This window comes from Otolemur garnettii, unplaced genomic scaffold, assembly GCF_000181295.1.
Source record: "Otolemur garnettii isolate 467f Iridium unplaced genomic scaffold, OtoGar3 scaffold00047, whole genome shotgun sequence".
Taxonomy (NCBI): domain Eukaryota; kingdom Metazoa; phylum Chordata; class Mammalia; order Primates; family Galagidae; genus Otolemur; species Otolemur garnettii.
The window spans coordinates 2,840,905-2,856,421 of NW_003852442.1; the positions used below are offsets into that span (position 1 = coordinate 2,840,905).

The 15,517-nt window shown below is 43.8% G+C and overlaps 1 protein-coding gene across 1 annotated transcript in view; it reads right to left on the reverse strand.

The window, feature by feature from the left end:
* HSD17B2 (hydroxysteroid 17-beta dehydrogenase 2) overlaps positions 1-10,416 on the reverse strand; it is a 44,678-nt gene extending 34,262 nt beyond the window's left edge. Inside the window, exon 1 of the mRNA XM_003791301.3 lies at positions 9,882-10,416. Within this exon, the coding sequence (XP_003791349.1) occupies positions 9,882-10,146 (265 nt within the window). The 5' untranslated portion in view covers positions 10,147-10,416. The remainder of the gene's footprint in view (positions 1-9,881) is intronic.
* Positions 10,417-15,517: the final 5,101 nt, after the last annotated feature.

Here is a 15,517-nt window from a genome sequence, read left to right on the forward strand (position 1 = left end):
GCTTCTTTTCCACACATCTACATCCACTCAGCAACCCGCACCTTTCATCCTAAAGCCATCTGTCTCCATTTTGGCTTCTGTTTCCAGTTTTCCTTTTCTAAACCTTATGGCAGAAAATCAGCTCAGCTCAGCTCCACCTGTCACCAGATTGCTACCATGATGGCAATATGCATTCTCAGGCATGGCAGAAATCCCCATCACGACTGCTCATATTTTCATATTTCTCCCATCAACAGTATACACAGGGCAGTGTGCCACATCTCACGCCAGTTAAGAGACACAGACATGACTCTTGAGACTGACATCCCCCAAGGTGATGCTATTAGGGCTGATGTGTGGTCAACTGAGAATCCAAATTTCAAAAATCCTCAATCAACGCAAGAGACCATAAGGAAGAGATGAATTGAGACCCAGGGAATTTTTTAATTTAATCTCCTATCTGCCCTCCCCAGAAGGAAAGAAAGCAGGAGAAGCCTACCCAGGAGCTGGTAACCATGGCAATAAACAAAGGTGGTATTTGGTTTTCCCCCAAGGACCACTGTGAACTTCTGACACATCTTCCTGCCTGTCTTCACCGTCATTCATTCATGCAGGGAGCACTATGTTAGGTCCTGGCACTATGACTCATAAAGAACAAACACCTCAGTCTCACTGCCTAAGACTCAATCCTGAGTCCCATTATAATCTGAAAAATGTCAATGCCCAGGCCCTGTGGCCAGAAAGTCTCATTTAATTGGCGGGGATGGGACCAATACTCATTGGTAATAGTTTCGAAATCTTTCCAGGTGATTCCAGCCAGGTTTGAGAACCATTGATGTAGGATAGGAATTCTCAACCATGGGTGATTTTCTTCCCTGGGGGATATCTGGCAAAGTCTGGAAACATTTTTGGTTGCCACCACACTGGGCATGTAATGGGGTAGGGGACAGGGAGGCTGCTCAACATTCTCCAATGCACAGGGAAGCCCCCACCCCAGAGAACCATCAAGCTCTAAACGCCAGTAGTGCCAATAGATAGATAGTAGATGCTGAGATCCCTGGTCTAAGAAAAAGATGGACATTGGATAAAACTTTGCAATGTTGATGAATGTTCTTAACAGAAGATGTTTAGGAACATGAGGCCATCCATAGTCCACATTTATGGAGAACTCAAGTAACTCCTCAAGGGAATACTCGCTAGAAAAGAATATGGGCAGGAGAGAGAAGGGTAGAAACTCCAGCAGGGCAGAAACTCTACTGGGCTATCTGCTTCCCTGCTCCATCCCCCACTCCTAAATCCATGCTGAGAACACCATAGTCACTCAGTAAATATTTGTTGAATGACAAATTGAGTTGACATTGATTAAATGAAAGTGCCAGAGTCCAGGTACTATCCCCTCTCTCATAGCTCAGTGTTCTGCACTTGATCTTAGCCAAAAGGCCGAGAAGTGATATAGCTCAGTGTTCTGGACCTACGCCAGCTCCCTGGGTTTGCTCTGTCCCCCTGCCACCCCATCTTGTCCCTCCCACAGCACCTGCCTCTGTACCCCAAGGGTGTCCCTGAACCTACTTTTCCTTTGTTTAGTGGTTCCCACTAACCGGAGAATAAAATTCAAGTTCCTAAACGCAGTATCAAAGGCTACATGATCTGATTTTAATTCACACTTTCCAGGTTATCTCCCACTGTCTTCCACTATGGTCCCGATGCCACCCACAACCATAACCCTAATTTTCTTTGTGCTTCCTTATTCACATCTTTGATCCCATTGGACCTCCTGCCTATGATGCTCCTGAACATTTTAATGTTTTAAAATTGTTTCCAACGGGTAAACAGAGACTTGTGTAATGAACTCTGTACCTATCTTCCAGCTGGGAGAATTGTCATTTTGTTTCATCTCTTTTCTCCTTCCACACTTTTTCTCTTTTTCCTGCAGTATTTTAAAGCAAACTCCATACTTAATATCACATCACTCATCAATCTGTAAATTTGTTCATACAGACCATGAACAGATAAGGACTTTCACATATCCCAAAATATCATTATAAATCTGATAAAATTAGTGGTTCTTTAATAACATCTAACTCCCAGAATGTATTCAGATTTCCCTATTTATTTCAAACTTGTCTTTTGAAAGTTAATGTGATTTAGGATACAAATTATGCCCACATGTACATGGGCATAATGTACACTTTATGGCTTTATGTCACTTAAGCCTCTTTTATTCTGTGAAATTCTACTGTACTCTTTTTCATGCAGTCTATTTGTTGAAAAAACTGAGGCATTTGTCCTTTAGAATATCTCACACCCTAGATTTGGCAAATTGCTTCCTTGTGTTGTTGGACTTGCTCTTCCATCTATATTTCCTAAAAAGTTAGAAATAGAGGCTTGGTTAGGTTGGGGTTGTTTTGCTTTTATAAGGCTTCCTCAGATGCCATTCTGGAGGACCCCTACTGCGTCACATCAGGAGGCTGGAGGATGAGCCTGGGGTCCCACGTTTAATGATTTCCATTAACTATTGTGTTTGGGTTTTATCAACCTGACCAACTATTACAAAGCTCCCCCTTCAACCTTTTACGTTAATGACGGTTGAATTCATTCATTATTTCATTTGGGATTTTAAAAGATTATTGATTTTCTTATTTTATCATGTCTTTCGTATTCATCAGCTAGAATTAAGAAGTCTGACCAAAACAATGTAAACTTCATTCATTAGTCTTATGAATAGTACTAAAATTCTCTTTATTCTTGCTATTGTTTTTAACTAGCATATGTATATGGAGAATAAAGCAAAGGAGGGATTATGTTCATCTCATTAGGAACCAAGATATTTGGCAGAAAGGAAAAGTAGCACAAGTCTAAATGTGAGGAAGTAAAAGTCTTATAATCACACATTTGAATTGAAACTATCAATATAGATTCATGATTTTTCCTTCTCTTTTAAATTTTTTTTGTTTATTGTTGGGGATTCATCAAGGTGTACAAAGAACCAGGTTACATTGATTGCCTTTGTTGGATAAAGACCCTCTTATACTTGTGTCCTGCCTTCAAAAGGTGTACCATACCCCATGACCCCCCAACCCCTCCCTCCTTCTCTTTTTTGCTTTTACATTTTATGTAAGTTTTATTTATTTATTTATTTATTTATTAGAGACAGGGTCTTGCTGTGTTGCCCAGGCTGAACTGCAGTGGTATGATCATAGCATTGTCACTGTAACCTCACATTCCTGGGATCAAGCAATCCTTCTACTTCAGCTTCCCAAGTAGCTGGGACTATAGGTACAGCTATTTTTTTGTTTGTTTGTTTTAGAGTTTGAGTGGTGAGATCCTCTCACCTCTAACCTGCCCCCAAAGTGCTGAGATTACAGGTGTCAGTCACGAAGTCCAGCCTATTCTCTTTTTCTAGACATCATATATTCTCTAGAAGCTCATTGCTTCTCCCTTTAGAAGCAATGGCAATCCTGTAGCAATGAGCACTCTGAAGGTCTATATTTTGGTCTCTAATACCTTTTCCTCAAAAAGGAACCAGGCCTTTTTCGAGAAATGGCTCATTTTAACTTTTGAGTTCAGATGAGAGTGAGACATCCTATGGTTTCGGAAAGCTAGGAAGCCATCCAAGACTACGGAGGTCAAATCAAAAGGACATAGGCGCCTATTTAAAGAGTTTCCCATTAGCCACAGATAAAAGAATTTGAACATCAAAAATGGTGATGATTATAATGCAGTGAGACATTTTTATATCCACTTTCTACTTGGCTTGTTTGTGTGGGTGACAAAGAAGTGCATAAAAAGATGTTCAGCATCACTAGAAATTAGTGAAATACAGGTAAGACCGCATTGAGAACTGCTACACACCTGTTAGAACAAGCTCCAGGACATTCGGGTGAAGATATGTGGGAAGCAGTGGGTATGTTTTCCACATGCAGGAGACAAGTGGGGGCAAGACAGAGATTTGAGCATCACTGGAATATAGATGGGATCGGAAGCCACAAATGAAAATGAGATTACTACAGGACAGTGTGGGAAGCATAAACAGAGAGAAACATGGGAAATCTACAGGATTCTGGGATTTGGGAAGGAAGGCAGAGGAATATGAAAAAATTATTTAAAAAGGGAGAAAAAGAACCTATAGCAAGTGGCTGGGGTAAGGAGGCAGAAGCTGGTGAGGGACAGACAGACTTGGGGGAAATCTGAGAACCACAGAAGTTAAGAAAAGGAAAAGGACGGTAGAAAAAGAATGTAAATTTGTTTTAGAATATGCCAAGCTTAAAGTTTCAGGCTGAACTCCTGGACATAGAAGTCAGGAGGCCATAAAAGCATAAGCTATACGAAACCACAGATTCGCTGGTCTTCACACAGAGAGTTGGTACCACAGAAACAGGTGAGGCTTCGCCAGGTGGTAGAGAATGTAGCAAAATAAGAGTGCTGAGGACAGAGCCATGGAGATTGACTTGGAGAAATGGTAGGAAGGAGAACTTGGAGAGTCAAGGGACAGAGGAACTGAGGAGAATCACGGAAATGTGGTATCTCGGATAGCAAAGGAAGGCACGCAAAGGAAGAAAATAAGGGTGGCAGTGACGGAGTGAAGTCAAGCTCTGGTGATCAGGAGGGCACCAGTGACCTGTGCAGAGCAGTTTAAGAAGCCTGGTGGTGGCCAGAGGATGTTCAATTTGTGCCACATCTTAGGTAAGCAGAAGCACGCTTAGAACCAAGTCAACACAAAGTCTCATTCAGAGCCCAGCCATGTCACTCTGCCCTCACCATGCACATGACCCCAGCCAAAAGAATAGCAGAGATGACTACCCAAGCAAATAAGTGGGTGGATTGAGACAATCCCATTGTGTCCAGTCCATGACCACAAAAAGATGGAGACATTTCAGGAGCACACTTTGTCCACTCTTGGCTTATTCACTGATCAACATGACACTGGGTCTTCCATGTTCAGAGACGGAGAGGTGCCTGCCTTCAGGCAGTTTATATAATACAGTTGGGAGGCTTTTCATTCCACCAGTATATTTCTCAATCAAGACAGCCCATCTACAATGCCCAATAAAATCACCACTCAAACTTTCACCTGGGTCGACCATACCTTTGCATACTTCCCTCTAGAAGGTTAAGATAAGGCTTAAACTGCAGCATAAAGGAGCATATGTGCTTATATATAAAAGCATCTGATAGATTGGATGACAGGCTCACTGAGGACTATATTGTCTCCTTAATATATGCCAAGTTCTAGTTTGGTATTTCCAACTGCCAGTGACATGCCACTGGAATCCCCCCATCACTGCTCTCAAACTCAGGCCATATGGCATCTCCATGGCCCCATAAGCATCTTCTGCATCCAATCAATTGCCAAGCTCTGTATTAAGCAGAGTCGTGTGCACATAACAGATGTTCAAATTTACTTTCTGACTGAGTGGACACATTTTATAACCTGGTAACCTCTGGGGACTCATACAAACCATGGCCATAATACTACAAATGATGGTGGCGAAGAGGATGGCATTGGGTGGCAGATGTATCTCACCTGGGTTCAGTTCAATCTCTGTTACTTCGTAGCTCAGAGACTTTGGACACGTAATTTCCTGTTTACAAAATACATGAAGCTCAGAGCACAGAGCTGTTATTCCTTAGTCTACTTTCAGTGTTTATCCACTTACTCTAATGTTAAATCCAAAGGATTCCCACTCCGGGTATGGTTTTAAAAAAACAAGAAAATGGATCGGGGTGGTGCCTGTGGCATAAAGGAGTAGGGCTCCAGCCCCATATACGGGAGGTTGTGGGTTCAAACCCAGCCCTGGCCAAAAACTGCAAAAAAAAAAAAAAAATGGATTTAGAATATCCAGAGGAGCCCAAATACTGAGATGATAACAATGCCATTCAACTTTACAACCTTAATCCTCACTGTGAGCACTGGCTCTGGGGAGTCCAGACCAAGGGAAGATCTGTAGGATTCAAGTTCAAGCCCATCTGACTTCCAAGTTTCTCCCACTCTATGGTGCTTGAGATAGCACTGTCATTGTGCTGGTCAGCCTGCTCTTCATTTATTTTACAGTCAGGGTGGGGGATGGGGAGAGCAGAGAGAGGGAAGGAAGGAAGGTTGGGGGGTTACTGGAGGTGGTTCACCTTTGGGGGGTCGAACACTATTATAAGAGAGTCTATGTAAAACAAGCAATCAAAAGAGGTGACCCCACCAATCACCTTTGGTTTACCTTACAAGGGTACAAGTGAATCTTTCTAAAAGCAGAGTATGAATGTCTTAACCAATAACTAAGAAAATGACATGAAGGTTATGTTAACCAGTTTGATGAGAATATTTCTTTTTTTTTTTTTTTTTTTTTGAGACAGATGTCTCAAGCTGTCCCCCTGGGTAGAGTGCCGTGGCATTACAGCTCACAGCAACCCCCAACTCCTGGGCTCAAGCGAGTCTCCTGCCTCCACCTCCCAAGTAGCTGGGACCACAGGCGCCCGCCACAACGCCCGGCTATTTTTGGTTGCAGCCGTCATTGTTGTTTTTTGGCGGGTCCGGGCTGGGGATTCGAACCCGCCACCTTAGGTGTACGTGGCTGGCGCCTTAGCCGGTTGAGCTATAGGCGCCGAGCCAAGAGTATTTCAAAATGTATATGAAAACAGTACATTGTACCCCATGATTGCATTAATGTACATAGTTTACCATAAGAAATAAAAATAAATAAATAAATAAAAAAGAAAATAAAGGCAATTCTGATATGAGGGGGAAAAAATAAAATAAAATAAAACAAGCAATCAATATAACCTGGTTCTTTGTGCCCTCAGTGAATCCCCAGCAATAAAAAATAAATTAATTAATTAATAATAAATAAAATTTTAAAAGAATCAAATGTCCTAAGTACCTTCAGGCACCTTGAAGACAAATACATGTTCAAATGCACTATCTCGTTTACTTCTTCTTCCTACTGTAATTATAGTGTCTCTGAGACGAAAGACCTTTGAACATGGTAGCAAAATGAAGTAAAGATCATATTTTGAACTTGTCTTTGTAATTGTCCTTCACCTTGGTTCACAATTAAATAGAAAGTAAAATGAACCTCGCCTCATTAATGTTATTTCTATTTTAAGTGTTTTCGTAATATGATGACTTTAGAGAAATTTAAAATCCAGAGGGGAAGAAACATCCAATTACTCTAATCCAACCGCTGACAAATTCTTTCCACCTATTGTAATGACTTTTCACCCAGCCCATTTGACTTAAGCCCAGGCTTGTTCAGACATTGGGATATCCTGTGTGTTTTCCTTGTTGTAACATGGTCCTTAGGACTGTCATTTTTAATGGCTGCACATTGTTACACCAAGAGGATGAGTTTTAAATTATCACCATTCTAGTTGCTTTTGATATTTCACTATTTTACATATAAAATTGTGCTGACTGTGTCACTTTGCTTGGCTTTTACTCCTTTTCCATACTTTAGATTGTATCTTTATGAGAATTTTTTTTTTTTTTTGAGACAGAGTCTCACTATGTCACCCCTGCCTGGTAGAGTGCTGTGGTGTTGCAGCTCATAGCAACCTCAAACTCCTTGGGCTTAAGCGATTCTCCTGCCTCAGTCTCCCAAGTAGCTGGGACTACTGGTGCCTGCCACAACACCCAGCTATTTTGTTATTGCTGCTGTTGTTGCGGTTGTCATTGTTGTTTTAGCTGGCCGGGGCCAGGTTTGAACCCACCAACCTCGGTGTTTGTGGCCGGTGCCCCACCCACTGAGCTACGGGCACTGCCCTCTTTACGAGAAATTTACAAGACTTTGAATGATCAGATGAAAGAATGGTATTTATGGCTTTTGACGTACATTACCACATTTCTCTCCCTGCTCTGCCCCCACCACAATGCACGCAACTTATAAAATAAGCCAGCTTGAAACAGAGGTGTTTCCAAACTCAAAGTAGGTTCTCAATTTTTTTTCCAAGAAATTCTGATCTAACTAAATGAATTCATTTAAAATTTTTCCATTTAGTACAAAAGTCCTGAAACCTTCCCTAGAATGGTATTAAGCCTATGGCATTCCTCAGAAAAATGATAAATAATCTGAAAGTGACATTTCAGTCACTTTTGAATATATGTAATGGTCTTCTTAATTCTGGGCTAAGTATCTCATTTAGAGATTAGTCAGCGAGCTCGAGTTGCCTAATTGATGCAGTTATTTCACTTGGCTCTAAACACAGTTCTATAGTTAGTATGGGATCATGAAGTTGGGTGTGTATTTCTGTGAACATGAATGCAGGCCTGCTTCTTGAAAAGCAAAGTTTAAAAAAAAATGTTGATAATAGAAACAAGAAAGAGTGGATTCCCACTTTCTCAGACACCCTGAGGTTTGCCTAACTTTATCTTAAGATTGAATATTCTCATTTACTAGTCTGAGAAGTCTCCTCCTTGAATTTGATTTCCCAAGACTATGTGGACTTCCAGGAGATCTCACCGCTGTCAACTACGGTATGGTTTTTTGTTTTAATGTGCTGAATTATTCCATCTTTCTTCACACAAAAAGTACAAAATATAAATTTGGCGTGCAGTTGTTCCAACATTCATGGGTGCTTTGCTACTGTACGTAGAACAGCACAATTGAGACTTAACAGCATTCACCTGGGCCATAAGCCGTCGGAGACTTCTAGAGAAAAGGTGGAAACCCCATCTCCCAAGGACATAACTCCAGGTGATACCACACATTCATGCAGAGAAACAGCCCATTGAGTTGAGATCCACTACATTTTCTTTTTGCAGTTTTTGCCCAGGGCTGGATTTGAACCTGCCACCTCCCGTATGTGGGGTTAGCGCCCTACTCCTTAAGCCACTGGTGCTGCCCATAAATTGACTACATTTTCTACCTTTAAAGTTTTCTTAAATTCGTTTTAAGAAGCTTGTTTTTCCATGGCACTTTGAAACAACAAGCACCAACTTGCATTTTATTACAAGAAAGAATTTTGTTGTTGGATTAAGTAAACAGCAAAAATAGAAAAATTCACGTGAAGAGTCCATTTCTCTGTAAATTGTCAAAGCTCCTGATTTTTCTCCTTGCCACAGCACATGCTTGCCTTTACCCCCATGGGTGACCCAGGGTTGGGTTGTGATCTCCCAGCAAAGGCTCTCCACCTCATACCCTTATCATGCCAGGGCTCTCTGGATTAGGATAACTCTGGATAGTCCTAATGAGAGCCCTGTCCAAGCCCAAACTTCATAACTAAACAAACCAGTTTTGCAACGCAAAGAAATTTAATTTGAGTTCACATCTGCATGAGGGAAAAAAAAAAACACATAACAAGGGAAAAACCTGGCAGCTGGATTTTGGACACACTGCCAACTTGATCCAATTAAAAAACACTAAAGGGCTAATGACAAACTTGACATGAGGTTCTTGACCACAGCCAGGCAAAGCTCAAAGTCTCCAGCTCAGGTGAGTGAGTCCCTGCCCTTCAAGCTTTCAAATCTGGCAGAGGCTAAGTAGACAACCCAGCTCATCAGCTTTCTTGCACCCGTAGGGAAGAGGAGCCCAGGTCGAGAAACTGGCCAAACACTCGTCTCAGAACAAAATTCCATTTAAGCCTAAAAGAATCTAAGCGGCGTCTCGGGGAGGAGAGGTCACGACAAAACAGAAGCAACACTGCAGTGCTCAGTTATTAATATTCATTCTCGGGAAATTAGCAAAATCATTGCCTGGGTGCATGTCATCCTCCCCTTCCCTCACACCACCAGCCCCGTGGAGCGAGCACACCTCCTGAAGAAAGAGAATCAAAGGAATATAGTGGAAACCACTTGGGGACACGCTTTTGCCCCATGCCAAGTGTTTTCTCTTTTAGCCAGTTCTGACAAAGTCCGGATAAGCCAGAGTCAATTTCAGATTGAGCCTTCCCTGAAAACAGCAGCGCCGTCCACTTACCTGTCACCAGGACCGCCTTTTCATCCACAGGTAACAATTCTTGGCCAGATAAGTAAGTATACACGAACAAACATGACAAGGAGAAAAGGACCAAGCCCCAGAAAAGGGACAGACTGAGCCAGCAAGCCCCTCCCCAGAGGCTCGCGAGGCAGATGGCCAGCTGCACAAGTCCTGGACATTTGTTGTATTTGCAAAGAGCTGTCCCCCCTAGCACAGCGAGGACAGCCAGGAAGATGCAGGCTGTCTCGGAGGAAAAAGGGCTCATTGTCACGCCTTGCTGCACCTTCAACTGCTCAGGGTTAGCGAGTCCAGTGGGCAAAGCTGGCTGGAGGCAGCCTGAGCTATAAGAAGGCAGAGGCCAGAAGGGAGGGGAGAAAGCCGCCCCAGAACCCTCCAACTGAGCATGGATTAAGAAAAGTCATACAGGCTTATATTCCCAGGGGGGGTAGTTTAAACCCACGTGCACATCAACATAAATACCAGGGCAGTTCCTACTTGATCGCTCCCCTCCCGCCCGCTGCGTGCAGAACACTCACACCTATTCACAAACACACACCTTCCTATTTTTTTTTTTTTTTAAGGGCAGTCCACCTCTGGAGAGGTGACTAATTGGATAATAATTGACAGAATTCAAACTGAACAGAGAAAAACAAAACTTCTAGCTCACAGGAAAGAACTGTCTGACTTGAGGGGGGGAGAGAGAAAGAGAGAGAGTAAATCCAGACAATCAGTAAAGTTTGGAAGATAGATTCTGAAAGGGAAAAACATCACTCCTCTGGTCCATGTGCCCAGGACTGCTGGAACTCCCAGCTGGGGCAGGCTGAAGGGGTGGATGGAGGAAGAATATGGGACTAGAGGAAGGTATTTCTTGGCAGATGGGAAGTGCCAGAAAGAGAGATAATAACAAAGGTTATATAACTAATAATGGCCAATATCTATTGGTGCTTATTTATGGAGAGGCTGTGTTCAGCTACATATGGATTCACCCTCTTTATTGAGAGCCTGTTCTATGTCAGCCTGTCTTCACAGGGACGCAACAATCAACATGCTTATTCTCTGTGAGTACAATATCCTTATGAAGTTGGTTCTATTGTTACAGTAATTTAACAGGTGAGGAAACTGGGGCACAGAGAGGTTAAGAAGTTTGCCCAGGATCCCGCAGGAGCAGAGTTAAGCAGCCTCATCTTAGAGGGTGCTATGAAGCTGCCTGCCTTAGACAAACAATTTAAAACAATCATTACATTATGTGCTGGCCCTTTCTTCCTTTCCCCTCATTTAAATCTTATGAAATTTTTTGAGGTGAATGTTAACATACTCGGTTTACAGAAAGGAAACTGATCTGAGAGAGAATAGGTCTCTCTGGCAGTGGATCCAGCCTCATAGCCATAACTAACTGTCTCAAAAGCAGGCACTCTGCAGTGGCAGCCCCCTGTGGGCCCCCGGCAGCCCTGCAGACCCCCAAGGGGGAGCTGGGGAACACGGGTTTCTGGCCTGTCCTGTGTGGGCCAGGTGCCCAGTTGGGAAGGATGCAGAATTCTGAGAAAGCCTGGGTGGTGGCATAGCTGGAGACGATCAGCATTCTCACTTTGAGGTTGGACTCCCGTCAAATGCAACCTTAGCTCCACCACTTACATTCAGAGTAGTCTCGAGTAAGTAACTTCACTGCTCCAGACTTCTGCTGCTTTGGTTGTAAATAGTAATGCACGTCTTACCTGGAACTCTGCAAAAAAAAAAAAAAAAAAACCCACAAATGCTGACAATTCATGTTTCTTCAACAGGAGAATAAAGAACAAGAGGCGGTAATACACAGTGAAGTGCCCAGAGAAATACAGATTTGTCTCAAAATATGTGCTGAAGGTGGCTCAGGGGCAGGAGGTGGGGAGGCAAGATATGGGGAGGACTCCAGCCTGCAGCTGCCTTGTGAAAAGTGGATGGAATTTGGGACAGGGAGCCAGGGAGGCTGCTTCTGATCTCTGATGGGCGTGGTGAGTCACTGCCCTTGGTCAGCCGAGCACCTGAGACAGGGAGACGGTGCCGGCTCTAGGCCAAAAAGCGTAGGGGTGAGGATCTGGCATTCTCCTCTGCCAGCCCTGAACTCTTCCTCTGTCCCCAGTCCCCACACCCTCCCATCAGCCACGTACCATCCAAGGACAGGGCACCTGTCACAAGCCTTGTGACCTCCTCAGCCAGGAAGATCCTGTCTGTTACCTCTGGTCCATAAACATCTTCCCCAGGTGGGAATGCAGGACGAACTATGGCTGGGGCCTTGGCACTTTGTCAGTGGGTCTCACACCTGGGCTGGCCAAACATACCTGTGTGGGTTTCCTGACAGGCGCCTGCCCACCGGAGGTGAAGTGACTCTTCTGGAGGCATCCATGTGGCTTCTGAGTTAGAAGCCCTGCCCTAGGACTCAGTCGTGGGGCTCCCAGGGGGAAGACAAACTCTAGTGACAGAAGCCACCTTCGTGCAACATAGAAGTCCAGGTAAGGGTGCTTCCAGGCCCAGGTTCCTCACGAGGAAGGAGCTGCAGGGTTAAGAACATGAGCTTAACATCACATAAACTTTAAACTGAGTTAGAATCCAGCTCTGCCACTTACTAGCTGTGGGGCTCTGAGCACGTGACCTGTCCTTCCCGAGTCTCTGTTTTCTCCTCCATAAAATGAGGGTGGGAGAGTCCTGCTACCTAGGGTTGTTTTAAAAAGTGAGTGATATAATTCTTGCATTGTGGTTGGCACTGATGGTCATTCTTAGATGGTAGCCACTTTCCCACTGTTGGCAGCACTCACTGCCTCTCAGCCCTTTCCCTCCGGGCAGGGAGAAAGATCCTGGTCAGTCTCCTCCCACTCATTTATTTCTTCATTCATTTCCTCACACGGCTCTTCCCCTGCTCATGCTTCAGACATCTGCTTAAATGTCACCTCCCACCAGCCAACCTGAGGATCTTCTATCACCTCAGTCCTTCCCTTCATTACACTGAGCTCAACTCACAATCACGTATTCAATTTGTTCATTTTAAGAAATATTCCTGGCTCGGTGCCTATAGCTCAACCGGCTAAGGCGCCAGCCACGTACACCTAAGGTGGCGGGTTCAAATCCCCAGCCCGGACCCGCCAAACAACAATGACGGCTGCAACCAAAAAATAGCCGGGCGTTGTGGCGGACGCCTGTGGTCCCAGCTACTTGGGAGGCGGAGGCAGGAGACTCGCTTGAGCCCAGGAGTTGGAGGCTGCTGTGAGCTGTAATGCCGCGGCACTCTACCCAGGAGGACAGCTTGAGGCTCTGTCTCAAAAAAAAAAAGAAAAAGAAATATTCCTGTCTCCCCTACTAGCCTATGAACTTCACGAGGGCAGGTACCTTGTCTGTTTGTTGACGTTGTTTTTCCTTCACTATTCACAAGACGCCTAGCCCTGTGCCTGGCACAGTTCACATATATAATTAATATTTATTGAATGAATACAGGAGGAAGCATGAGTTTAGTGCGAGCATTCTAGGTGACTGGTTCTGCACCAGACCTGGGGGAATTCAGCAGTGAATAATATGGACCCAAGGTCTGACCTTGCAGAAATGATCACCCAGTGCTTCTGGTGGGGACGGCCCCAGGAGCAAGGACAAGTGGGGGTGCATGGTGGTGGAAAGGAAGGCTTTTTACCAAGTGGGGAGCGCATGGAGTTATAGAATCTGTGGGTGAGACCAAGCCCCAAACCCTTCTGATCTCTGAATGTCCTTGTCCCTTTGCCTGAGGACCTCAGGGTCAGTCCATCTGAGAGCTGCTCAGGACTTCCTCCATCCTGTTGAACTCAGTTGTGCTTTCTTATTTGTTCCCATCTTTTTGTCCTAAAGCTATTCTTGAGGCTGTCTTTGCCTGGCCAGTGTTCCATTTCTGGCAAGCTTGCCCTGAGCTTTCCAAGGGAAAGGAGCCAATTGGATCACCTCATTTCTGCTTGAAAGTGCCTTCTGAAAACAAGACTATCTTACCCAAAGCAGAGGAATCCCCAACCTGGTTTTTTTTTTAAATTGCCAAAAATCCTCAATTGTACACTTTCTTAAAATTAGTGGCTCTTTGTGTTTAGAAGGGAATTTGAAGAAGGGACTTGCCATGTAAAATAGGGATTCCCTATAACATCCTCACCAAGCGATGCCAATTCCTTGACTATTCCTGGCCACCTTTGGGAACAGGCACCTCCCTGCCTCTGAAGGTTGACTTCCCAGAGCAGGATGGCTTGGGGTATTGGCTCCAGGCCAACCTTAATCTCAGCATTCTTCTTCCTTTTTCTCACGTGGAGCCATACAGAGAAGGTTTAGATCTATTTTATTTTTCAGAGGTTTGAAAGATATTCTCCCCTTGTATACAGTAGAATCTTATCTGTTGCTGAGTATCTGAAACAGCCACATTTTTAGAAGCTCAAGCATTTTTGAAATCACGTGGTTGCAGTAACTGAAGGATATTTCGTTACAGTGGGAATAGCAGGGTGACGGTGTGATTCACCACGCAGAGAACACCACAGTGGCCCAAACTTCAAGACAGTGACAGGATGGCACAAATTATAAGAGATAATCTCAGGGACATCAGGGTGATTTTGCCTATAACACAAGTTTTATTATACTTTTTGAGCATTTGGCTGATAATGTTTTTTCAGGGTTCAATTTTAATTGTGCCAATATTTTTTTCTTACATATTTCTCTATTTTAGACAGTGGGGGAGGGGTAAAATATCAGGAGAAGACAACAAGAAGATGGGGCTGGATTAAGTTTTTTTGAACTGTTGTGTAGTGAAGATGTCTGAACTCGCCACGAATATCATTAAATCCAAGGAGGTCAGATCTCATTTATCATATCCAGTTTCAAGGACCCTTAGCAGCATGGCCTTTCTTAGAATGACACCCAATTTCTTACATCTCCCCTGAAAGATTATGCCCAGAATTGGGCACAATATTCACAGTACCGTGCAAACAGCATAACATAGAACAGGATTACTTACACTGCCTCCCCTGTCGCTGAAGCTATATTTTTACTTTTGTATCCAAAGACTCATTTGCTGTTTTGACAGTCATGTTCTATTTTTGACTCTCATGATGTTTGTTATCAAATACAATTGCAGTTTTTGTCGGAGTTCTCATGTTATTTTTTAACTTTTGTAGTAAAATATAATGCATGTGGAGAAATCATGCAAAATAAATTTCCGTGAGTCCATACTGACACAAATAAATGATCAGATAGATCAGACAGATAGATAGATGAAAAGAGATAAGACTTCTTTGCAGAAGAATTGTAATTTATATAGATACTCTGCACTTCTCGGGACATCACAATTCTCCATTAAGGGTGGACTGCCGGCTCGGCGCCTGTGGCTCAAGTGGCTAAGGCGCCAGCCATATACACCTAAGGTGGCAGGTTCGAATCCAGCCTGGGCCCGCCAAAACAACAATGATGGCTGCAACCCAAAAAAAAGTCAGGCATTGTGGCCGGCGCCTTTGGTCCCAGCTACTTGGGAGGCTGAGGCAGGAGACTCGCTTGAGCCCAGGAGTTGGAGGTTGCTATGAGCTGTGATGCCATAGCACTCTACCCAGGGGAATAGCTTGAGGCTCTGTCTCAAAAGAAAAAAAAAAATGGTAGACTGCCCACAGTATCTTTCTTCC